Source organism: Ischnura elegans, chromosome 13, assembly GCF_921293095.1.
Source record: "Ischnura elegans chromosome 13, ioIscEleg1.1, whole genome shotgun sequence".
NCBI classification, from domain to species: Eukaryota; Metazoa; Arthropoda; class Insecta; order Odonata; family Coenagrionidae; genus Ischnura; species Ischnura elegans.
Window position 1 is genome coordinate 10,307,082 of NC_060258.1, and position 25,023 is coordinate 10,332,104.

At 37.4% G+C, this 25,023-nt stretch overlaps 1 protein-coding gene across 1 annotated transcript; it reads left to right on the forward strand.

Annotated features, from left to right (window-relative positions):
- The first annotated feature begins 303 nt into the window (after nucleotides 1–303).
- On the forward strand, nucleotides 304–20,265 carry LOC124169996. Its single transcript, XM_046548683.1, has 3 exons — nucleotides 304–478; nucleotides 8,344–9,425; nucleotides 19,391–20,265. Exons 2-3 carry the CDS (start codon nucleotides 8,355–8,357, stop codon nucleotides 19,394–19,396), a joined length of 1,077 nt encoding a protein of 358 aa, XP_046404639.1. The 5' UTR covers nucleotides 304–478; nucleotides 8,344–8,354; the 3' UTR covers nucleotides 19,397–20,265.
- The last annotated feature ends 4,758 nt before the right edge of the window (nucleotides 20,266–25,023 follow it).

Sequence of the window (25,023 nt, forward strand, 5' to 3'; positions counted from 1 at the left end):
AATTCAGGACCGATTCCCACTTGTTATTCCCTGGCATACGCCTACGTTGGGAACTCCTTGAATTGCGTGATAAGCAGGGACCGGGTCGTGATATCGCCTTTCCGCAATAAATTCTTTCGAGTTACATCATAAATATCGTCACGACCGCACAGCAGTTTCAGCTGAGTCCACCTCGTATTACACGCACCTAAGGCAGAGTCCACACTCCATAGCAACGCTGTGGTTTATCAGTATGTTATCAGTATATTATCAGTATGTTATCAAGGAATGAAAATCCAGCTCGTGGTGACGTGGCGCGGCGTTCGGAGCTTCGGAAACATCGTGATATCGTCATTCGAAGTAAAAATTGAGTGCAGGTTGGAGCGAGAACAGAGTCAACAGTTTTCGTGTAAGGTGTGGTCAGAAAGTGCGCATGCGCTTGCTTTATTCCGTGAGGAGCCAGGATAAAGGGATTATTATTGTTTTGGCGTGAATTTCGGTGAGTGTTTCATTGCTTCTATTTTTTATAGTCACATATAAACATCGAGAGAATTCTCTATCACTCCCCTCTCTTCTTAAATGTCTTTATTAATTACGCGATCCCTGCCGGATATCAGTGCGTAGTGGACTGCATCGCATGTGTTGAAATAATTATTGAGTAATGATGCACTTTCCGGACACGCGTTTTTTTGCGATTTTTTTTCCCAAGCGACCCACCTCCATAGTCCGCAGACCGTACGCTGTGATATAGCCAAGAATCGCTACGCGCGGTGCATTGCCAGAAAGTAGCTCCAGCTTGTAATACGTGATAATGAGCTTATTTTACATTCGATTTGAAAAATATTTGCCTGACTGTGTTCGCCATAATATTACAAACATTTTGAGTGCCCAAATGACCACTTTTTATGGATTTTATTCCTCCCGATTGTCTCACTTTTTACGTAATTTGCCGACTTTTCCGCCACAAAAAATAATATTTTCGTATCAGGACACTGCTATGATTATATGGTAAATTTTTACAAGAGGTACAATCTGGATTTCGCCTTCAAACCTTCACTTTCCTGTAGTATTTTTGCCTCCTGATTAACGTGGTGACATTCATTCCTGCCGCAAATTAATACTATTCGAGATATTTTAACTTTTATGGATAGCGATTTTCGGGTTCTGCGCATGCGCGGCCATATTGGAATGGCGGTAAATGAGTTTCACGGAACATGTTTGAAATTGTAAACAAGAGAAAAATATCCCTAGTGATGGTCCAATACATAACAAAGTGGGAGGTAGAAGTGGATAAATCATTTTCAGGGCACATGTACGGGCTGGTCAACTATAGAAAGAAATATCCTTCGAGCTGGTCCAGTTGGTAGGGTGGGAGGTAGAAGTGGGTAAAATGTGTTTGCGCATGCGCAGAAGGTGAAGTGCGTAAAGTAAAGGGTGAGTAAGTGAAGATCGTAAATGGCGGCGCATGCGCAGAACCCGAAAATCGCTATCCATAAAAGTTAAAATATCTCGAAAACTATTAATTTCCGTCAGGAATGAATGTCACCACGTTAATCAGGAGGCAAAAATACTACCGGAAAGTGAAGGTTTGAAGGCGAAATCCAGATTGTACCTCTTGTAAAATAATACCGATTATATTGGTCGAAAAAAATTCGCAAAAAGATGCGCGTGTCCGGAAAGTGCATAATAGTGCATAATTATCGTTTCGTAAAAATTGTGTAGTGAGTTAAAAATGTGTGTTGAATTGAATCGAAAGCGCCAGACAGTACCAGCTGCCCCCCCTAAAAGGAAAAACGCTGAAGTCTTTAAGCAAAATAAGTACTGAATTGAAACGAAAGTATTCAACAAATTTTGTTTAAGCCCATGAAAAATGACATATATCTTACAATTAGTGTCAGAAATGTAACCAAATATTAATATATTTTCAGGGAAATTATCTTATAAATCACATGGCTTGCCCCCCCCCCTTGTTGTGATTCTGGATATGCCCTTCCCTGGTTAACACTTTCAATGCTGACCATGTAAAACTCAAAATCGACCCCCGGTGCGGCTGTCGTTTTTTAATGTAAAACGCATGCATGGGTGCCAAAAGAGCTGGAAAAAATAATGAAAAAATTTTCTTGGCCCTAATTTGTTAGCTATGAATTTTTTTATTCATGACGTGATATCACGTCACCCGCACAGCGGGATATTAACGTAATGCGGGTTGCATACTGTCGGATTTTTCCCCGCGCCACCGTTTTCTTTCAATTTTTTTCTGCGCTATGTATCCACAAAAATACGAGGAAAATGAATTTGTTATGCTCTACTGGTATCGCCATTGGTATTTTGCCACTGCCATAGGGAAATTTTTGGCTTAGATGGATGTAATGCAAGTTATAAGTACAAGGAATCGCCGTGAACAGCTGTTTGATTGTGATGGTAATTCTGCACAAGATATTTCGGCGTATTCCTTGTACTAGTAATCCTAAGTATCGGGGTAGGGTTTGATAATATTGAATAATTTCTACATTTTCTTCTGAAGCCACTATTCTCGTCACAAATTCCTTCACTCGTTTCATGTTTTCAGATCCAATTCCTTTCTTCCCATACGACCACCCGTAAGCATCAGATATTTAACAAAAATGGTTTTCACATACCATTATGTATTCCCTTCACTGCAGGTGCTTGATATGGGTGGCACTCTGCTTTCGAGATTATTTTCCGACGGTGTATTAGGGTGTTTCTTGACGTGCACCACTCCTGCCGGCTGTTCTAAGGTTGGAGGGGGTACGGAGATGAAGCGAGGGGTGATAGTAAGATTTATTCGGTCCACTTGTGAGAACTAGGAATAACCTTTTTGGAAGTGCTATCGGCACATCAAAAAGATGGGGAAGGTATGGGGAAATATTTTGCTGATACGTGTCCTTTTAGGGTTATTGGGGTATAGGCTCCGTTGCCGAAATAAAAATGGATGTGGAAACAGAAATAATCAACCTATAACTTCCTCATTACTATCTTCTGAACTCAAGCCAATAACATGTTTTTCAATATGATGTTACCGAGTTAGAAATTAATGCATAAAAACTGGAACTAATAGTATTTGCAAGCAAACATCTTACAAGTAATCTTCATTTAGGCCACGTATCGCGGTTCTTACTACGAATATTCTGCGAAAATCTGAAAATGATGTAAATTTTTACCGCAATAATATTTTTTCATTTGGTGCATAATAATATCAATTCGAGTAAACCATTCAATAATACGTATTGCTAGGAATAGATTTGCAGCATCTATGCCCCTTATTACTTACCCGATTACCGAAAGCAACGATACGTTTTCTTTCTAATTACACGAGGGAAAGAGTAATTCCATCGCGCTAGGAAATCTCTAGTTACTTCTTATTTATGTAAGAGCCCTAGACTATTGAAAAAAGGAGCACATAACATGAAAAAAAATATTTTATTTACCCAAAACAAATTAAATACAATCGAAATGATGACCATTTTTAAATTATATATTATATACCACTACGTACAGTCATGTATGTTTTACCTGTGTAGGAAATACCTCTCTCACAAATTTTATAACAATATAACAACCTACAATACTATTGCAATATAACAAAGCTACTAAACAAGGCAACCTATAATACTATTGCAATATATGATACAAAAATATATAATACTATTTATGCCTTCTCATGAAAGAAAGAAAAAAGCTCGGGACAGATTAGAGGAGACCTAGCAGCCAATGTAGATATCTGCGGTCTCTTTCCTACGCCCAAGAGTGCTTGCACCGCAATAGTGCAATACTTGCACCATCGATTTTTCTTTCTGCCACCTTCCTCTTGGATGAGTTCAGGGAAGTGAGATTGATATATTGATGGTAAAAGTGGCTTGGGATAAGGAATGTGGGATGGAAGAATAAAGGATCTAATGACAGAAAGACGAAATTTATAAGGGAAATCTTTCCGGCGAGTTCACGATAAATGAAAAAGCGTGCATAGCTTTCGGGAAGGAATTATTAGGGAATCAATGGAGGAGTGAAATGAATCTAAAAGGGACGGATTTTTTTAGAGGAAATACTCAGGCTCTGAATCGTTTGGGCCGGTATTCGCTGAAAAATGTAGGGCTTGAAGAATGCTAAAGAATCCATCACGACTCATGTATATCCGAATGCAAAGCAGGTCAAACAAGATAGCAATGCTCCATAAGTCGGATATATTGGTTATAGGAATACTTACCTTGTGAAATATTAGGCCTATGAAGGTAAAACTCTTCATAGGTCAATTGTTTCCAATTCCTAACCTATTCTTTCGAAGATTATGAGAAAGTATGTCTGTATACGAAAGAGGGTGTCTGGGAAAAGGAGACGCAAAAAACACTTGGGTCCTTGGAAGGGGGTGGAATGGTGAGAGCTGGGTTTTCTATGAAAGTGATATTTTGAGGGGTCACTGAACTAAGGGTCCACCGCAAAAGACTGACGGTATTGTTAGAGGGTTCAGGAAAGAATAGGACAAAGGGGATGGGCCAGTGATTGACATAAAGGGATCTGGCGTAGAAGGAGGCAACGCAGTACCTGACTGTGAGGGTTCAACCTCCTCCCCACCCTCCTCCTCTCTAATTTCTAGCTCGGAGTCTTCAGAGAATGCCTGATCCCGCTCTCTTCCAGGAGCTCCCCCTTCTTCGTGTACATTCTTCTAGAGAAGGCAGAGAGCTAAGAAGGAAATGTTTGTGCCCTTGCGGAGGTTTCCTCCCTCGACGTCGATGGCTGCAGGTCCTGATGGAAGGTCGAAGACTACTGATCATCTACAAAAGCTGATGAATAGAGAATTTCACCTCTTTCAGGCGGCATTGACTACCTGCCAGCATGAAACATTTTCCGTTTTACTTCTCGCTTCCGTACCATCTGCAATAAATACATTGTATTTTTTTAAATTCCGATAAATAACAGGATCAAAGTAAACACTCTCGGTGAAATAGGCCAAAGCTGAAATGCTACAAACAGCTTTACTAATGTAAAACTATGTTTAAGAACTAAATATTCACAATGGCGAGACAAAGAATTGAAAGCACCCATAAGCCATTGATTTCACGGTTATCGAGAAAATAAAAGCATTTTTATAAAGTAACTCCTAAGCACTTTTTCGCCAATCCATGGGATAATGTGCAAACAGTTATTTGCAATTATAATAAGAATGTTTATAAGTGCATAATATACATATATCAACAATAAATATTATAAATTACTTACACTTTTTCCGTAAATAACTTCCTTCACTCTCGTAATATTGCCGCTTGTCGATCCCCTCACTGCTTAGGAGTTGCACTGACAAACAAAGGAAGGGTGCAAAAGTTAGAGATATGTTACGTTGCATAAAAAATGTAATGGCATTTTCAAATTTAAATTAAAGTTTAACTAATCACAGTACTGCATGTATTAATTGAATAAAACTTATTAACATCAGACAATAAAGGTTCGAAAAATGAAAGGCTCGCAAGAAGAAAAAAGGAAGGATGGAAAAAATCTATATTCTCGCTAAACATTATTAAAACAATAAAAAATTAATAAACACACATAAGTAAGTTCCAGTTAGTAAATACTTTTGATTTGTAAAATAAAACTCAAATAAAATTTGTCAAACTCACGCATTAATAGAAATAAATAAAAATAATAGCATAAAATACAGGGGAGAAAATGAATGGAAATTGGCTTACCTTAAGATAAAAGAAAAAATTTCTCCCGATCCTCCCAGGAAAGGTTGCTTGAAACGGCGTCCACAAATGCGCTCCTAGATCCCTGCTGAGCAACTTAGGGGGGTAAAATGTCATAAAAGAACTGAACCGAGCTCTTACGGAGGGCCGGAACCCTCGGGGTACACATGACGTGATATCACGTCATCAGCACCAGGGGATAGCGCACCATGACGTGATATCACGTCATGCCGCACTCAAGGTGTTAAACGATACATTAAAACACATACGGGCTAAAGTGAGAATGAAATAACGTGAGCATGAACACCAAAATGCACCATGTAACCACCCAAATTGTGAGAATGCATGCACAGGAAATAGAACCTGTTCCAATTTGGTTCACCCATTCGTACATGTTCCGTTCCGGTCTACCAAAATCATTCACGCAAACGTACGCTAACTCGTACGTATTAAGGTACCGTGTAACCAGGCCTTAATAGCTCACACAGCACTAAATATCTGGAACGTATTCAGCTAATAATTATTAAATATCTTGTAATAACTTTTGTTGAAATTTTGCAAATACCTGAATGTCTGCTTTTCTGGTATCTAAATGATATCTTGAGAATATATTTTATAGACCAGGGGCCTCCATTTAACGAGACCACGAGGTCAACATTCCAGGTTTTGAATCGCCCCACGGGCCGGATAGCAAATTTGCCGATTACTGAAGTCGAAAGATATTCGATCATGAAACGAGTGCTGCGGGCCGGTTGAAAGCCCTCCGCGGGCCGTATTTTGGAGACCCCTGTTCTAGACATCCATATTCAAGTTTGACCCGCTGAACAAATGCAGGATAAGTGACTTGAATATAATATGTTTCGGTATAAAAAAGAGTTTACTATTCAACTGAGAGCCTGCTCTTTATAAGCCTTGAAGAATTTTTAATGCAAGGTTTTGCTTCTGTATTTAAACACCTAGATCATCAGGGCTATGATTACATGATTTCATGACTGTGACACTTAAAAGGTTCTGGCAATGTCTGTTACGATAGTAAAAATCAACTGGTTGTCAAGTAATTGAAAATAAGTGACTAGAATTTGGTATACCATTTATTCCACTGAATTGGATTTTTTACATTGATGGTGACTAAGCTGAGACAGTTTATATAGTCACCTATCAATTTTGATTAATTAAACATATAGTATAGTAAATTTATTTAAAGAAAATTTATGAATTTTCTTTAAATTATTGATGTCTGCTTTTTTATCACACAATAATGGCACAAAAAACAAAATAAAAGCATTATTATCTAAATGCTGGTATTCTACCGATTAAGGTAGGTTTCCATGGAGTGTTCAAGAAGTGATCTGGAAGCCTCCCTTTCCTTCCAGCGCTGCCTTCTTCAATTCACTATAAGGCCCACTCCCTTTCAATCTATCTAAAAATCCTATTCTTTTCCTTCCCCTCCCTCGCTTCCCTAACATTCTACCCTCCAACACCATTTTCAACATCCCCTACCCGCTAAGCACTAACTCCATCCATACCTTCTGTCTCCTCCGTAAGTTAGCAAAATAAGAAACACTGATCTTATAGAATTCACATGCTAAAATAAATTACTTAAAATAATGTTTGACCGTAGGTTTCCGCGGCGATGGTTTGATCTCTGCATTTCTTCTGGGTTTTCTTCCGCGTCAGCTTGTTTGTGGACTTAAAATAATACTTAATAGCGTAAAGAGCACATTCAATCACACCTTGCTGGATTGGTCCAGCGGATGGTCAGGGAGCAACTTCTTCACTAATTAGTGAAGACTTAGGTGACTCAGTTGCTAGGCGTCCTAAGAACATCTTCAACCAGTGGCATCCTGTTATGGCCCAAACTAGTGCAAGTCCTAGGTCAGTGCTGTATGTAGAATGGGGTAAAACTGTCCGGCACTACTTTGTTTTACTGTTCTGAAACTTGTGAGCGTCCGAGGGTTAATGAGTTGAATCAAAACATCACCTCTGTTGGCATGGTGCCAAAGTCGCAGGAAGCGCATCTTGAGGTTTTTCAATGCGTTGACGTATTGTTCTGAATTAATGGCTCTGCTTCTTTAGTATCACTGACATGACATCAATGGTATCAACAATATAATATTAGCTAATAACTATTAAATATCTTGTATCAACTTTTGTTGAAATATTGTAAATATCTGAATGTCTGCTTCCGTTGAACCTCCATAATAATGGCAATTTGGTATCACAGCAATGGCAACATCACCTCTCTCTAACCTGTCAGGTGTGACAGCCGTGAATGGTCTCCCTGACTGCTGTAAACCAACAAACTGCCTTCTGACGCTCTCGTCCTCTGAACCCAGGGAATACCTTCAATCCTGTTGGTTGTGTATGTATCCATAACCTTTGCACAAACGTCACTGAATATCCTCCACAATTTCTTTCCCAGCGTTGAGAAAATCAGTGAAGGCACACTGCTTGTAATGTATCTCCCTGACAGATGCCATAATGAAATGGTCATACAGCTAAGCTATCTGTCAGAAAAACTAGAAATTTTGCGTGCAGATACATGGAACTTCAGATAATGCATACCTAATGGTTCACAATAATACCGTTGCTGTAGGATGAGAAAACAATAATGGTGCATTACTTCATGGGCAAGTCTCATACTCAATGCATTTCTTTTTATCTCTAGGTGCAGTTTAAATGGCAGACGTTGGCGACACAGTGAGAAAACTTCCTGTTGAAGAGGCTGTAACACGAGATGGGTTGGCCAAGCTGGAAGCAGCGATCAGAGATATAATTACTGAAATGCGCCACCACCAATCCAGCGATTTCGCTTCTCTGCGAGATGAGATGCACAAAGAGATCACGTCCAGGGATATTCTGCTCCAAAAACTGGAGGAGAGCGTCACCAGATTATCTGAGGATATCGCTCCTTTCAAGGATTATGTGACGGCAAAGATGCAAGAAGAGGAGCACATTGCAAGTTCTCAATCTTCAGGTTCGTCTGAAGGCGGCGCTACTCAGGACGGAGACCAGGAAACTGAAATGGAAGAAAATAATAGAGCCCAAAGTAGATGTGTAGACGTGATGATGAGTCTCACAGAAATACGTGAGAATAACGAAGAGAAAACACAGAAAGTCAGAGGTTTTTACGAGAAGATATACAAAGCATCCCCCTTGACGTCTCTAATGTTGACGTTCCTGGAGAGAAATCGTGGAGTGAAAGTACTAATCGATTGTGATTCCCACAATATCTCTAACTTAGTGAGACGATTGGTCAGCATGGACGGTGTAAAATGTGATGGAACAGCATTTCATACGTTCACTGACTTTTTTCAATGCAATGTTTACTTGGGAGGTATGGTTTGGCAATATAAGGTATATGAATATACACAATATGTGTACAAAAATCTTGACCCTGAAGTTTCCCTGGCTCAGAGCTTGATGCAGATGGTGATGTATTACATCTTCGAAAATCGAGGCTGTCCTTACGAGTGTGATGATGATCTGTATGAGAAACTATATGAGAAAATTGAGCAGGAAGCATTACAGAAGAAGGACTCAGGGGTGTGCGTGGATGACTTGATAAATGATGCGTTGAAAATGAAATCATCTTTAGGGAGAGAAGTATCGTTGATTTCGGTCGTCCCGGGAATGTTGGTCAAGTACGGTTCGAAGGAAGGAATGTCGAAACTGCAGGAGAAGATGCCTTTCCTAATGCTCTTCTTCATGCAACATGTGATTCCGAAAATAAGGAGCATAGTCGATGAGGTAAGTGACTTACTTGGTAAACATTTAATCAGAATCAAGGAATCTTCATGAAAAATCCACTTCACAGATGTACTAATAGGGTAGTTTCCTTCATCAAAGAAAACGAAAGGCATTGATTGCGATTCATTACCCACCATTAGTGTATTCATAATACACAAATTATTTCGTTTTAGAAATACCGGTTTAGACGAATGGCAATGGTCCATTTTTATCCTCATTTGAAAAGGGCCAGATTGGCGCCCATGCGATGCCACTCCACGTGACGTCACAGGGACCTAGTTTCTATAGGAGAAAATAGGAGTTATACATCGTCTGAGGTTACCAATGCATGCATGAGGCGCAGAGCTCAGGGAAACATCTCTTAATAATCACCTATTAAAACTGGCTAAGGTCGGAAAGTTTTCTTCGTTTGATAAGGTATTAATAAACCTTTTTTTAGCCAAGCACTACCAGGCAGCAAGGTACTCAGCTACCCTCTAGTATCCTATCAGCGCTCAGAGCCTCGATCAAGGTCACCTCACAAGGCGGGAGGGGGAACCAGAAATACGTCACACGGAGAGATTTCCTTACCCGTCGCGTTTTCGCGCGCTTGAAAATTTTCACTTTTCATTTAATCGCGAAAAATAGATATCGTCATTTAAAAATCTAAAAGCGTGATATACGTACTCCAAGAGTAATAAAATTCCGATAAAGGCAATAAAAAAATAATAGGAAACCACCCTATTGTAGTCAACTCTCGATTGCAACAGATATTGATCAGTCAATGGCATATGAAGCATGGATCCCATAAAACAAAAAACTGAATTCCATCTAATGAAGTAATAATTTATGATAACAAACACATTTTATCGTTCTGTGTCTAATTATTTCAAATAATTTTAAAATCAAAATATCATAGGATGGCTAAATTCATGACTTTTTCAAGATTTTAAAATAATTTTAAAATAATGCATTAGGCGTTGCTCATTTTAAGTCTTGTACCATTGGATCGCATTTTGTTGATAGTATATACATGGATATGTAGGAAGTATTGGCTTATTTGTGCATAAAATGTTCCTTTTTTAATCTCACTGAAAAATAATTATGTAAACATTATTTTAAAACAATTTCAAAATTATTTTACACACATTTTAAAATGATTTTAAAATAATTTTGAAATAATTTGATAACTATTTTCTTATCATTTTAACATAATGTTAAAATCATTTTAACATAATTTTGAAATAATTAGGTCATTATTTTGAAATCATTTTAGAACACTCATATAAATTTTCATTGGTACATATAATCTTAGTCATACCAGTGTGACAAAATAAACGAGTATAAAAATTCTCATTCCTTTGAGGTGAATGTGAATAATTGACAAGTAGCCTTGCATATAACAAGTAATACAGATGAGTTTGGAGACTATTCCTACCAAAAATGAATCCCTTTTTTCAAAAGTGAGTTTGAATTTTGCTGTTTTCAGGACTTCTTGAAATCAACAAAAGGGTATTTTTGGCAGTTTTCCATAATATTTTTAGAAATTTAAAATAATGCATTTACGGGAAATATATCCCAAAATGAAGGCATATTATCGAAATATGGACATTGAATGAACCGAGAACACAATAAAGGAATGCCTGAAAACACTCTCAATATATGCTTTTTGGCATACTATATATATGAGTATATATGGCTGAGTATATACGACATCAACAATCATAATCGTCTTCTAATCCAAACATGGATACCTGATTATGATGTCTTCCAAATGTATTTAGAGAAGGTGGGCATTCAGTGAAAGCGTGCAGATAAGGAGATTCTTTAATTTTTACGATGCTTGCATTACTTCCTCCGAAATATTCCCGCATATTAAACTATCATGTCAGTAGGATAATTAATAGGTGGGAAAATATTTTTTTACTGTTTCTGGCACAGTTCATAATTTCAAACGTGTTTACTCATATCATATTAACATAACAATCATTTTAAAAGTAGGCTGAATTAGTTACAACATATTTTAAAACTACTTTAAAAATTATAATTCATAGCTCCTTCAAGAGTAGGACATATTTTAAACCTGTTTTAAAATCATTTTGAAATGATGAAAAAAAGATTTGTAACATTGAAACAGAGAAAGCTAAATGTTTTCCAAATTATGTTAAAGTCATTTTAAAATGTTCTCGCAATATATTTTAAAATAATTTTTACATAAGATTTTGCTACTTGGGTTAGTATCCACTCCTGGGGCACTAATTGGGACCCAACTGTAAAATAATGTTCTAAATTTATAAGAGGATACTGCGACTTTTCGGTGAAATGCCTGCTATACTCCCCATGTTGCCATCTATTTTGGAAATTAAATATTTTACCTATCGCTTTTGTGTACATGTACGCTGCGATTGTTGGTGAGAAAAAGAATATTTCCAATTATGCAACCAAAAACAATTATCATTGCTGTTATACCAGGAGTGCTATAAGCCTCCACTAAATATTTATGAGAAATAAAAACTTGAATTATGCCCCATGGCATATGGGCCTTTTTTATTTAATGATTTTCTGGAGGAAGTTAAGAGAGTGAAGACTATTTCCCTCTTCAATAGGGTAGTTTTCTTCATCAAAGAAAAGGAAAGGCATTCATTGCAATTCGTTACCAACTACTAGTGTATTCATAATATACAAATTATTTCGTTTTAGAAATACCGGTTTAGACGAAAGGCAATGGTCCATTTTTATCCTTATTTGGAAAGGGCCAGATTGGCGCCCATGCGATGCCACTCCACGTGACGTCACAGGGGCCTAGTTTCTATACGAGAAGATAGGAGTTATACATCCTCTGAGGTTACCAATGCATGCATGAGGCGCAGAGCTCAGGGAAACATCTCTTAATAATCACCTATTAAAACTGGCTAAGGTCGGAAAGTTTTCTTCATTTGATAAGGTATGAATAATGCTTATTTAAGCCAAGCGCTACCAGCCAGCAAGGTACTCAGCTACCCGCTAGCAGCCTGCGACGTATCAGCGCTAAGCCTCGCCTCAAGGTCACCTCACAGGGCGACAGCGGGAACCAGAATTACGTCACACGGAGAGATATCCCGGCATTCATACTTACGCGTCGCGTTTTCGCGCGCTTGAAAATTTTCACTTTTCATTTAATCGCGGAAAATAGATATCGTCATTTAAAAATCTAAAAGCGTGAAATACGTACTCCAGGAGTAATAATATTTCGATTTAGGCAAGAAAAAAATAATAGGAAACCACCCTATTGCATTAGCCCGGTCAAAATAGACATTGACCCTTGCATTAATTGCCAGCAAGCTGAAAATTTGCATGAACCTCAAGGATACCACTCTAATGAAATCCTGAAAAGTCCCCATCGATCCCGTGCGAGAAAAACTTTTATTCAAGGTCAGAGGTCACAAAAATGAGTTTTTTGCATTTTTTGGCCAAGCGGTTAGTTTTATGACAAAAATTGCTCAGACCGTAATTGTAGATCGAAAAGTTTTCTACAAAATTGTCATTTCACTTTTTTCTCTAATATTTACCGTTTCTGAGAAAAAGCCATTCGAATGTAGGCTGGAGATGTATTCTCCGTAATATGCATGACTATAATGTTGCGCTCTCCGATCATTATTGGACGTGTTACTCGCATATTGGTTACTAGACAACAATCGGGACATAGGGTTGTGTATTCACCATAATATGCACACGTTTCCTCGCCACCTATGTGGTAGTGCACGATGCGCATTTTTTAAGCGTAGTTTCCCCAGTAGGTCTACTCCATGGTTTGTTTTACTCGTAAATCAGGTCTTATTGAGCTTCTTACTATTTGTTTCTTCTTCCACTCTCATCTTCTTCTTCCTCTACATTCCCGTGAGTCGACGCAACTTTTCAGGGGCGGATCCAGGATTTCTTTACAAGGATATCTCGTAATACAAAACGAACGCAATGATAATGGGACCGTATTAAAAATCTTGCATATTTTTGAGGGTCTGGGGGGGAGGGGGGCACGTGCCCCCGTGCCCCCCCCCCCTGGATCCGCCAATGTAACTTGTTGTAACAGCGATACATTATCTGTTTCGTCGTTGATGTCGGTACTTCTTCTGTTGAAAGTTCAACGTTTGAACACGACTGGGCTTGACGACTGATGCTTGCCGTTGAACAAAATAAGCCCACTTTTTGCAGCTAAATTTTGAACTATACCCTTCCTTGCAGATTTCCAAAAAAATAATAAAGGCGATAAGGAGACTGGCGTAGAGTATGTATTGGCTCCACAGTACATTGTGAATTAACTTCCAACCCCATTCTTCTGGACAAGGGCGTACCCAGGATCAAAAGTAGGGGTGGGGGGCAAGCCATGGTTGTTCAAGTTGTAGGTAAGATTTAAGCAGGGAGAAGGTGAATGAAATCAACATTTTATGGAAACTGTAACAGCTCTTTATTATCTTGAAAAATTATTTGCTTGAAAATATGTTATTTTCCTTAAATACATTTGCGATTTTGATTCTAAGGGGAGCAGATGCCCCCTCCTGCCCCTCGCTGGGTACGTCCATTGTTGTGGATCCAGTTTATTGCCAAATCACACTTGAAATTATTGATTCAATCGATAGATATATCGCTGAGCAGAAGCTGAGGTTGATGGATGGCAAGCAAATTGCACACGTTTTTTATTACGTGATTGTTTAGCAAAGGATAAGTGCACGTGATTTTTGTTTGAGATCCATAGACTGAAAGAAGACAGCGAATTCTGTGAGCGATTGGAGCATTAAAAATTTTTATGAGTTGATTTGAGGTAAACTGCCGATGAAAGAACTGCAATACCCAATTTTATATCTGGGACTTGAAAGACCGAGGCCTTACAGCAGTCATAATACTGGGACAAATTTGTACATACTGATTTTATAATATCTAAATTTAACCGTTTATCTTTTAAAATAATTTGCTCTAAAACATGTGTCAATGACCACGGAATATATTCTTAATGTCTATAAACATGCGACTTGGTGGAGGATAATGAGAATTATCAATGGCTAACGATTGAATATTATCTCGCATGATTGCTGCCGCAGCTTCCAGGATCCTAAGTCAGGCCAATTTCAATGCTTCATCTCGGAGACGACCAGTTTTACTTCCAATGGGTGGTTTAAAAAAAGAAAAACTGCAACCATGGCTATAACTGGCTTCGGCAGCCACTAAATTATGTTTAAACCTCATGCGAGCGATAATATTTTTTAAATTATTATCAGAAAAAATTATTATGAGCTATATACAGAACATATTCTTTGAATGAAAGTGTAGTAACTTAACAAATTCTAAGCCAATACCTCACACCTCGTCTCCTTTCTATTCTTCAATCCGTTCTTTTCTTACTTATTAATTTATTACTTCTTTCAGCACTTGCATCAATCAACGTCTTTGAGCCACGATCAGCAGTAGCAATTTCACTTGCAGGCAAAGGTTATTTTACAGATGAAGCCATGCCCGAAAGTTGCTAAGTACTAAATATAGTACAAACTTTAACTTATAATTCTAGCAATGACCACATGTTTTCACTAAGAGGGAATATTTAAAACTAAACCCCCTGTCCCGATTGTTGGCGGATGGACAGGTGAGAGCTAGTAACCAGTTACGCGTCCAATAATGTTCGGAGAGCACAACAATATAGTCATGCATATTACCGAGAATACAGCTCCAGCCTACATTCGAATGGCTTTTTCTCAGAAACGGTAAATCTTAGAGAAAAAAGTGAAAGGACAATTTTGTAGATAATTTTCTGATCTACAATTTTGGATTGGAGCAATTTTTGCCATAAAACTAACTGTTTGGCCAAAAGATGCAAAAAACTCATTTTTGTGACCTTTGACCTTGAATACATTTTTTTGCACACACGGGATATCGATGGGGACTTTTCAGGATTTCATTAGAGTGGTATCCTTGAGGTTCATGCAAATTTTCAGCTTGTTGGCAATTTATGCAAGGGTAGGGGAGACTGGGGCACAGTGGGACACGGGGCACAGTGGGACAATTGATTTATTTAAACAATTTACTCGGTCAAAGGGCAAATGCATTAAAATTAAGGAAGTCATATCACGAGGAATAATGCACAAAAATCTTATTTCCTAATCTTATGTAGCTTCGCGTAAATGTTATAAAATATGTTTTTTGCTATAATTTTCGTAACTTTCATGTTATGAATATTTATGCAATGCTCTTAATTAAAGCAAGTTTCATAAGGAATGACTTGGTGAATACATTATTTAGAGACTTAGTAATATTTTTCTAAACATATTTTTCGAAAGTAACATGTTTAAAATTTTTGCTGACAAATACAAGACTTCAGGACATGTGGGGCACAGTGGGACAGCTGAAATTGGGGCACAGTGGGACAACTTGGATTGGGGCACAGTGGGACAACTCGAATTGGGGCACAGTTTGATGCCGAATTACAGCCCAGGAGCTTCGTACTATCAATATCCGTTACCTAAACGCACTCAAATTTCATATCATGCTTACTTTATAATGTTTTGGCTCCATATTGATGCTTTAGGATTTGAAGCAGTACATTTCAGTTAGTGAATGTGAGGGCAAAACTAAAGTATGGCAACAGCAATGAATATGAGAAAAGTAATGCCGAAGTAAATAATTAGTGTGAACCCCGATCGTATGCGACAATTTGTCTACATTTCCTGAATCCCACATGTGTTATATAGATGTGCTCTTTGTAAGGAACAGTTCAGTCTTGGCCAGAAGTGAGCTTGAGGTAGTGAGAAGAGAGAGGCTCATAAACATTAGTTGCTGCCACATTCCTCCTTACTACAAGCCTGCTCTGGGAACATTCAGTGATTTGCGTGAAAGAAAGAAAAACAGGCAATAAAACTTTATTTTTAAAGAGAATTTTGAGGCAAGATTGTTTATTACGTATTATCTATTTAATTCAAATTATTTATAAATTGAATTTTTGAGATTCATAGCTTATAAAATAAATTACCACCATAGTAAACTGTGACTTAAAACTGCAGCACGACTGCACCACAGACTGTCTCCTCTGCGCACGAAAAATTAGTATATGAGTTAGCTCAGAGAAATAGAAAGAAATACCCGCCATCTTGCGATCAGAAAGACATCGCTGATGTTGGTTTATTTTACGTTTTTTTGAAGTGGAATCCTTCGATTAGCTTTCGAAAACCAGAAGCAACCTCACTGCCCAGAGACGTGGGCTTCTATAGGACGGTTGTGAGTGCATTTTTTTCCGATCTATCAGCTCTTTATGTCAACATGTATTTTCCGCTGGAGGTGTAATCATGATGAAAGTGGTTCCACTACCGTTCAACTCCAGGAAAAGTGGTAGCCCTCAAAGGTGAAAACAAGTAGGTGAAGTTACCTCCTCTGAAAGAGGCTCCTCGATGTCATTGAGCTATATTATAAGGGTTCAGGTTAATACAATTCCTCCATTTCTTGTGTTGTCTAGAGTGAAATTCCTCCAAACAATACTGTTGAAGTGTCCCATAGGATCAGTAGGTGCCGCATGTCCTTCTGAATGGATGGCTATCAATTTATTTTTACTGGTTTTAAAATATTTCATCGATCACGCAAAATTTTTTAAAGATAACCCTGCATTGCTAGTTTTACATAACCACGAATCATATATTTCTGCCGATACTATTGAGTTAGTAAAAATTAATGGGTGGCACTTTTTACTTTGTCACCTCACTGCAATCAATTAGATAACTGTTTGTTTGGCCTTTTGAAAAAATATTGAAATGACCGCAAATGGCCTATAAACCACCCAGGAGAGAGAATAACAATTTGCAACTTGGTTGAATACAGCACATAAAAAAGCATTTACATCTAATAATACATATTATTTTTACTTTCGGTTCAACCAGGATATGCCCTGTTAACCCAAGTATTTTTAATGACAAAGACCTTGCCCAAGAAACTGTCAAAGATCAGTTTGTTGGACCTTTAGAATTTCACCTAGAAACCGAGTAAAATCTCGAAAGCCCAGGACAACCCGGGTTAAACTTCGTTTTAGAGAGCATAGTTTTCCCCCCTGAGGAATAACGTCCAAAATCTAGCAGGCTAATATCTAAACATGCTAGACAAAAGAAAAGATAGGAGATACCTACGGACACACCAGTTAAAAAGAGACTGGAAAATATCATCAATAATAAATAAAATAATATCATCAAAGGAAAGAGAGAAAAAACAGCCTGGTCATAAGAAAATGTTGAAAAATGAGCGATAAAATGTCAAGAAAATTTAAGATTTTCACATTAAAGAACTAAAAAAAAGATTGGAAATGGAAGATATAGCTACAGTTTCAGAATAAAGTGACTAAATTTACCACCAAGGACAGTTGGCAGAACTTCAGCCATTAGCGTAATTAAATGTTGATGAAAAACATTGCATGCAGTGTTTTAAAGTTGATAATTACATGACTTAATATTTTTTATCAGCACATGTATCTTGAATAAAAATTTCTTGATTAAAATGTTCGCTTGCATGTATATTTCACCTATTAATGTTAATTAATTCATTTGCACCCTCAATTAATTTAAACTTTGTATTTTATTGAGTAATGCAAGCCTGTCCCACTCTGCCCCGTGCACTGTCTCACTCTGCCCCAGCCTGGGGCAGAGTGGGACACTTTTCAACAAAGAAGAAACTTGAGTATTTCAACTATTTTAAGTTAGTTGGATTACTTGCGAATTTTTTAATAAGTTGAGGAATATACTCTTTAAGCAATGGCACCAAAATCTTCCATTTTCCAATAATTCTGTGGGAAATAAAAATGAAATGCTAAAACTGTCCCACTGTGCCCCAGTCTCCCCTACCCCTATTTTTTGGGCTAATTTGATCGGGCTACAAGATTTGTGGGTTTTTTTTAACACTCATTTTATTCTGTGCCCAAATTTCTTCATGCATGACATTTTTTTCCTTTCTTTATTTATAATATTTTTATAACTCAATCACTCCTTGACGTGTCCTATATTTGTGAAAGCAAATTAGCGGACAAATGAAAATATTAATATAATAATAGTTTTAATGTCCTTAATGATTTTAGAGACTTTGGAAAGCGTCAAATCTAAAAATAACTCATTTAATTGGAGAGAAACATAAGTAATAATTAAATAAAAACACACTTAAAATACGTACATTTCTAAAATTTACACTTCATAATATTCAGCAGTGCTATAAAAGGCATTCTTAAGAAGGAAAGACTGAAATAGTCTTTTGAATTTTGCTAATTCATGGTTCATTCAAGTTTAGGAGGCAGCTTTGGCGCAGTGAGGGGGGGTGAGGGGCAGTGGGGCAGTGAGGAGGTGTGTTTGGGGGGATAAAAAAAACCCCAAAGCTCAGACAAATTTTTAAGTTTAATCCGTTTGACTTAATTGGATTGATATTACTAATAGAATAATTTAGGGATTAATAAAAGTCTACTGGGTGTCCCATTTATCTTGACCACTCGAAATAACTTTTTGTTCATTAGCCGTCAGGGGGACGCAAATCAGCATGATTGCCTTCCTTGTAGCTTTGGTATTTACAAAGATATGAACAGCGGTATGTCTTTTATAAATGGCACCCTGTGTTTTTTAATCGGCATTTCATCTCCTCTCCTATAACTCCTCCTGTTCATATCTTTGTGAATAACAAAGCTACAAGGAAGGCAACCGTGCTGATTAATGTCTCCCTGACGGCTAATGAGCATTGGCTTGACACATTTTTGAATTTGCATATGGACAAAAAGTTATTTTGGGCGGTCAAGATAAATGGGACACACTGTATATTTCAGCTTAAAATGGCGTGCGCGAATTTGACAAATAAACCTGAAAAAACCGAGAATATTATAAGGTAATTAGAAGGAGACGCTGACTTATAACATTAATGATATAATTAATAATAATTATTGCATAATATTGTGTACATTAATGAGGGCCAAACAATTTTGTTACATTTGATTTGTTTCCTTGCTTCAACAGGTATGAAGAATGTGCCTTGAGCAAAACGTCGGAGATGAGTGCCTTGAAGTTATTGTTCTTAAGTTCCTGACATTCAATGTCTCGAAGAAGAGATTCGTATTTTATTCCACGTCAGTCATTTTGGTGAACCGGGAGTTGAAGAGTGACTATGGCCACATAAATAAATGCTCTCGCAATTGTTACCTAATCGGTGCTTGAGTTAAAGCCTTTATATGCAAAGTTGGATATTATTGTTATAGTTCCATTATTATTTCCATTATAACATGCCATTTTAATTTTTTGATGCCTTTAACACAAATCGCACAACTGCTCAGATGCAATGTTTGTGCGATAATGTCTGCTTCTGAAATTATACTCATTATTTCAATGTTTCAGGTGTTCCACTGATAAAAAGAACATATATTCTCCTTGGTAACACCTGTATATTGTTTTTATCCTAACCTATAATGGCAACAAAAAAGATTGAGACAGTCTTTTTTTTAATGAATGAACCACTTTCAAATTACTTTTAGTACTAATTGTTAATTTTCCTATTTTATGAATGTCTGATATTCTCTGTCAATGAGATCCAATGTACGAGTATAGGTACTTTATCTTCAAAATGACACATTGAAATTATAATTAGTTTGATGACATTTATACATGATAATTTGTTTGATGGTTTCACATACAATACGGACATTACAAGATGCATATTTTTACAAATGAATACATTGTACAATGGTTTAGTTTTCTTTTATTGCCATGATTTGTCAATTTAGCCTTGAAGCCGTATCGTTTTTGCTATTTCTGTTTTTTCGTCCCTGAGAAGAAAGACAATATCAGCTGATATAGTCAAATACATATCAAAATACATTTATCAACCAACTAGTTGGTTGATAAATATATTTTGCATACCCATTGCTAGCCATAAATGGATGTTGCTATATTTTGTAAACCATTATGTTTTCGCAAATGATTTTGTAATTTGATTCCAATAAAAGAAGAGATTTATTATTACTTATTCTTGCATAAATATACCCATGATTTCTCTCCAAGCAAAATCAGTTGGTTAGTGGCAGAGGTAAGTGTTTAACAAGAACATTTTAGGGTGAAAAATTTGATCTGATATGAAAAGGATGGCATATTTTTTGCAATAAAATTTTCATATGTTCTTTTCTTGTTTCACGAATATTACGAAAGAGGATCTTCAAATCTGCCTCTGAGAATTGTTGTCACTCACTGCGTATTTAAATGGGTTTACTTAATACTCTTTGACAGACAAATTGATCTGAGTCTAACGGGGAATTATGACATAATTAGGGGTACTAACAGAAATGTATACACAATTCGATGTAAGATATCATGTTAATGACTTTTAAACGATATTCCTCACAATGAAAACGTTACAATGCAAATTATCGGAAAGTGGATTACATTCCGCTCATCAATGTGCTGCGGACATTTTTGTAAACCGATTAAAATGCTACCAAAGTGGCAACAGAAATCAACCAATAGTTGGTCTCCTCTATTGAATCTCCTCGGCCTGTTTTTACCATTGGTGTGATATTCTACAGTATACCAGGGGTGCCGACTTACAAAAAATATTGGGGGGGCCAAAACCGAGGACCTTGCCCCGGTAAATTTTAAGTTTTTTAAGCATTTTAGAAGAATCATTTGACCAACATTAGAACCCTGATCACTCGAATCTCGATATCTGGACACTTCGGGGAAAATCGACAAGCCTGATACATATTTTACTCTTCATGAAAAATACTCTTACCCATAACGAATTTCAGATGGGGGTTCGGGCCCCCTCAGGCCCCATGGAGTCGGCACCAATGTGAATTGTGCTTACGATAGTTTAGGTCATGAGAGATAGCACTTTTATTTCTGCATTTGCACTCACTGCGTCTGTTGCATTTGTTAAATTTTTACTTTACGTTTGGCCTGTGATTTTTTTAGGATACATATTTCTGCCAAAAATGGCCTGTGAGAATTTGAGATTTAAATATTATTTTAATTAATGAGGGCCAAACAAATTGGTTCTATCTGTTTTGTGTCCTTACTTCAACAGGTATGAAGACTGTGCCTTCAAACAACTTAATCCGGACACTCCGGGGAAAATTGACTAGCCCGACACATTTTTTCCTCACATCTGTAACGAATTTTTGGGGGGGCTCGGGCCCCCTCAGCCCCCATGGAGTCGGCGCCACTCCTGTTTATTGTGTTGTGAGTTCAAATTCCACCATGCGGTTTACGGTTCCCGCTAATACGGTGGTTTACATTTATTTATTGCTACGATGCAGGCTGCTGGCAGGTAGCAGAGTACCCTGCTAGCGGGTAGCTCTTGCCTAAAATAAGGATTATTAATACCCTATAAAACGAGGAGAACTTTCCGAACTTAGGCTGTTTTAATAGGTGATTATTGAGAGATGTTTCCCTGAGCTCTGTGCCTCATGCATGTATTGGTAATCTCAGACAATGTAAAACTCCTATCTACTCGTGAACCTGGGTCCCTGTGACGTCACGTGGAGTGGCATCGCATGGGCGCCAATCTGGCCTTTTTTTAACGTGGTTGAAATTGACCATTTACATTCGCCTAAACTGGGATTTCTAAAAACCAAATAATTTGCATGTTATGAATACACTTACGGTGGGTAACGAATCGCAATCAATTCCATTCTTTTTCTCTGATGAATCAAATCCGCTCAGCTGGCATGAGTAGCCTGAGCCAGGCCCTTGCTGGACCCCTTCGAAGGGCGGTGGACGGCCAGAGCCAGGGGGTGGCAGCACTATGCAGGGTGGGGGGATTACTGAGGGACATTCCTGGATGGGGGGGGGGGGGGGGGGTTGGAATATTGTAAGGAAATTTTGAAATTTTAATCCCTACCTTCTTGACATGGAATAGGGTAGTATCGTTCATCAAAGAAAACGAAAGGCATTGATTGAGATTCATTAACCACCAATAGTGTACTCATAATATACACATTCTTTGGTTTTAGAAATCCCAGTTAAGGAGGAACCATCATTTCAAACATGCCCGAAAACCTCCCCTTATTTTGACATATGTTGTTGCTCATTATTTTTTCTATCGAATAGTGAAAAAATATTACTATGTCACCGGCCATTTAAGAAAGATTTATGGATTTGAAAATGACGGATTTCCACCTTGAAATACATTGTCTTTATGGGAGAATGATGACCTTCCCTTGTAAAACATTTTTTATCTCAAATTTGGCCCGAAATTTATCGTTGAAAAATTAGCACAGCATAGAATAGACATCGATGCTTAATATATGTATTTTTTTTGAAGGGGTTACCGATATGTTAGCGCCAGTATTTAAGTTTAAAGAACATACTTCCGGTTTTCTGCAGAGCGAGCAGCCATTATGCGGCGGAGGTAGTGGCAACGTTGCAAATATACGGAGGTTAAATATGAAGAGCGATATTGCACCTGTCGACCGCTGCATAATTCCAGTGAATTGGATTTTTCGGAGTCATTTTTATACGTATTCATTACACGAATATTCAGTTCATCTCGAAACGTGCTATACACCGAAGTATGAAATTTATCAGTGCTGGTTGTTAAAGTAATTCCTATATGCGACTACATTTTATTAAACATGCGAATAATCATGACCGGAATTCAATACATCCCTTGAAATTGCCGGCGTATCGCTTCAAAAGCGAAAATGATAGAATATAATGAGACTTGCGATAGTTTATCTGTTCTTCTGAATACTACTTCAAATTTTTTTACGTTTATTTCGAAAAATATGCATCGTTTTCAACTTGTAGAAAATACTTATTTAAATAGAAGTTCTAAGCGTAAAGTAGAAAATCTAGCGCATTATGTATTTAATCATCAGTTGAATTGATATTAAATGTCTAGAATAAGGTGTACAGGTAAATGAATATACCACGAGACAAGCATATTGCCGTTGGGTACCGACTATGTAGTATTTGGAAATACAACTTCGCGAACGTACTAATTAATCGAATACTCACCCATGTAATTCTTCGAAAGTATAAAATAAAATAGACAAGAGTACTTCCTTTTTCACTGACCAAACAATTTACTTTGATACGTTTTCCAAATGTCCAATTAGCATAATTTGAAAAAGCAACAGTAAATACATTTACCTATTCATGAAGTCATTGCAGGAGGATAAAAATTAGGATGCATTCCTGAACAATCGATGCCAGCTGACATAAGTGAGTCCGTAGAAGTTGCAATGCCAGCCTTCCAAATTTACTGAAACTTCGGCACTAGGAACAAGTATTATTTAATTATCCTGATACTAATGATTCGAATTACATTTGGGTTATAACTGACACATTAGTTTCTAATTTTCACTAATCAACTCCTTATTAATAGTATGGATGAGGCTATTGAATGTAAAATCTACAAAGAAATAAACATTAAAGAGCTTTGAGTCAGTCATTCGACAAGGACTTTAATCTTCATAAATCAAGACATAAACATTGATTATTTAAACAATGATGGACACTTTATGTTGGGAAATATTGCAAAAATTTCTTAAGAAATTAAAAATGCACGTAAACGATTCGGTATCCTTCAACAGATGCACTCGTTGAAATCGCTTCGATGGAATTGATGGATTCACTTTCGGCCACATTTCGTTTCCTCAAATAATCCAAGCTCTTACCTTTACCTTCAGACACAAATTTGCCTTTAAATCGGCATAAAGACGCCATCACTTCAGCCCAAAGGTATATTTAATAACTTAAGGCTAAGTAAAAGGGATAATAAAACGAGTAATATTGTCACAATGCAACGTAACTCTACGAGGTAACGTAAACAAACAAAGGTGCTCAATCGCTGTGAAACTACGATATGTTGGCAGCGTTGTCAAGTTGGTGGTCAGCAATTATAAATAAACCATTTTTCCAAATTAGGTTGAAATTAACAGAGCAAAAGGTCTCATTAGTTAAGTTCATTTTAAACATCACAAATGATGTAGTTATAAAGCTTTACTGTATTTCCAGAGAAAGTATTTAAATTCTTCCGATACCTAAGAGTCAATATAACAGCCATTCTTCATATCACTAGGTTATTCCATTTTAAGTAAAATTCATGCATTGTACAGCTATTTTGATTGATTTAGCATTACTTTTAATTTTTATGAATGACTAATTTAGCGATTTTAACTCGTTGTTATCGAGTTTATCTAACTAATGAAAGCAGTATTTCGAAGCGCAGGTTCCTCCTTAAGACGAATGTAAATGGTCAATTTTATCCTCATTTGAAAAAGGCCAGACTGGCGCCCATGCGATGCCAATCCACGTGATGTCACAGGGACCTAGTTTCTATACGAGAGGATAGGAGTTATACATCGTCTGAGGTTACCAATGCATGCATGAGGCATAGAGCTCAATGAAACATGTCTCAATAATCACCTATTAAAACTGCCCAAGGTCAGAAAGTTTTCTTTGTTTGGTAAGGCATTAATAATCCTTATTTAATCAAGCTTTACCTACTAGCAGGGTACCCTGCTACCTGCTAGCATCCTGCGTCGTAGCGGCGATCATAGCCTCTCACCAAGGTGGCCTCACACGGTGGAAGCGGGAACCAGAATGAAGTCACACGGGGTTTTCCCGGCATTCATACTTAGCCGTCGTGTTTTAGC

Bases quoted from the DNA above. Each gene is read 5' to 3' on its own strand.
- LOC124169996 (XM_046548683.1), top strand. From the start codon at position 8,355: ATGGCAGACGTTGGCGACACAGTGAGAAAACTTCCTGTTGAAGAGGCT.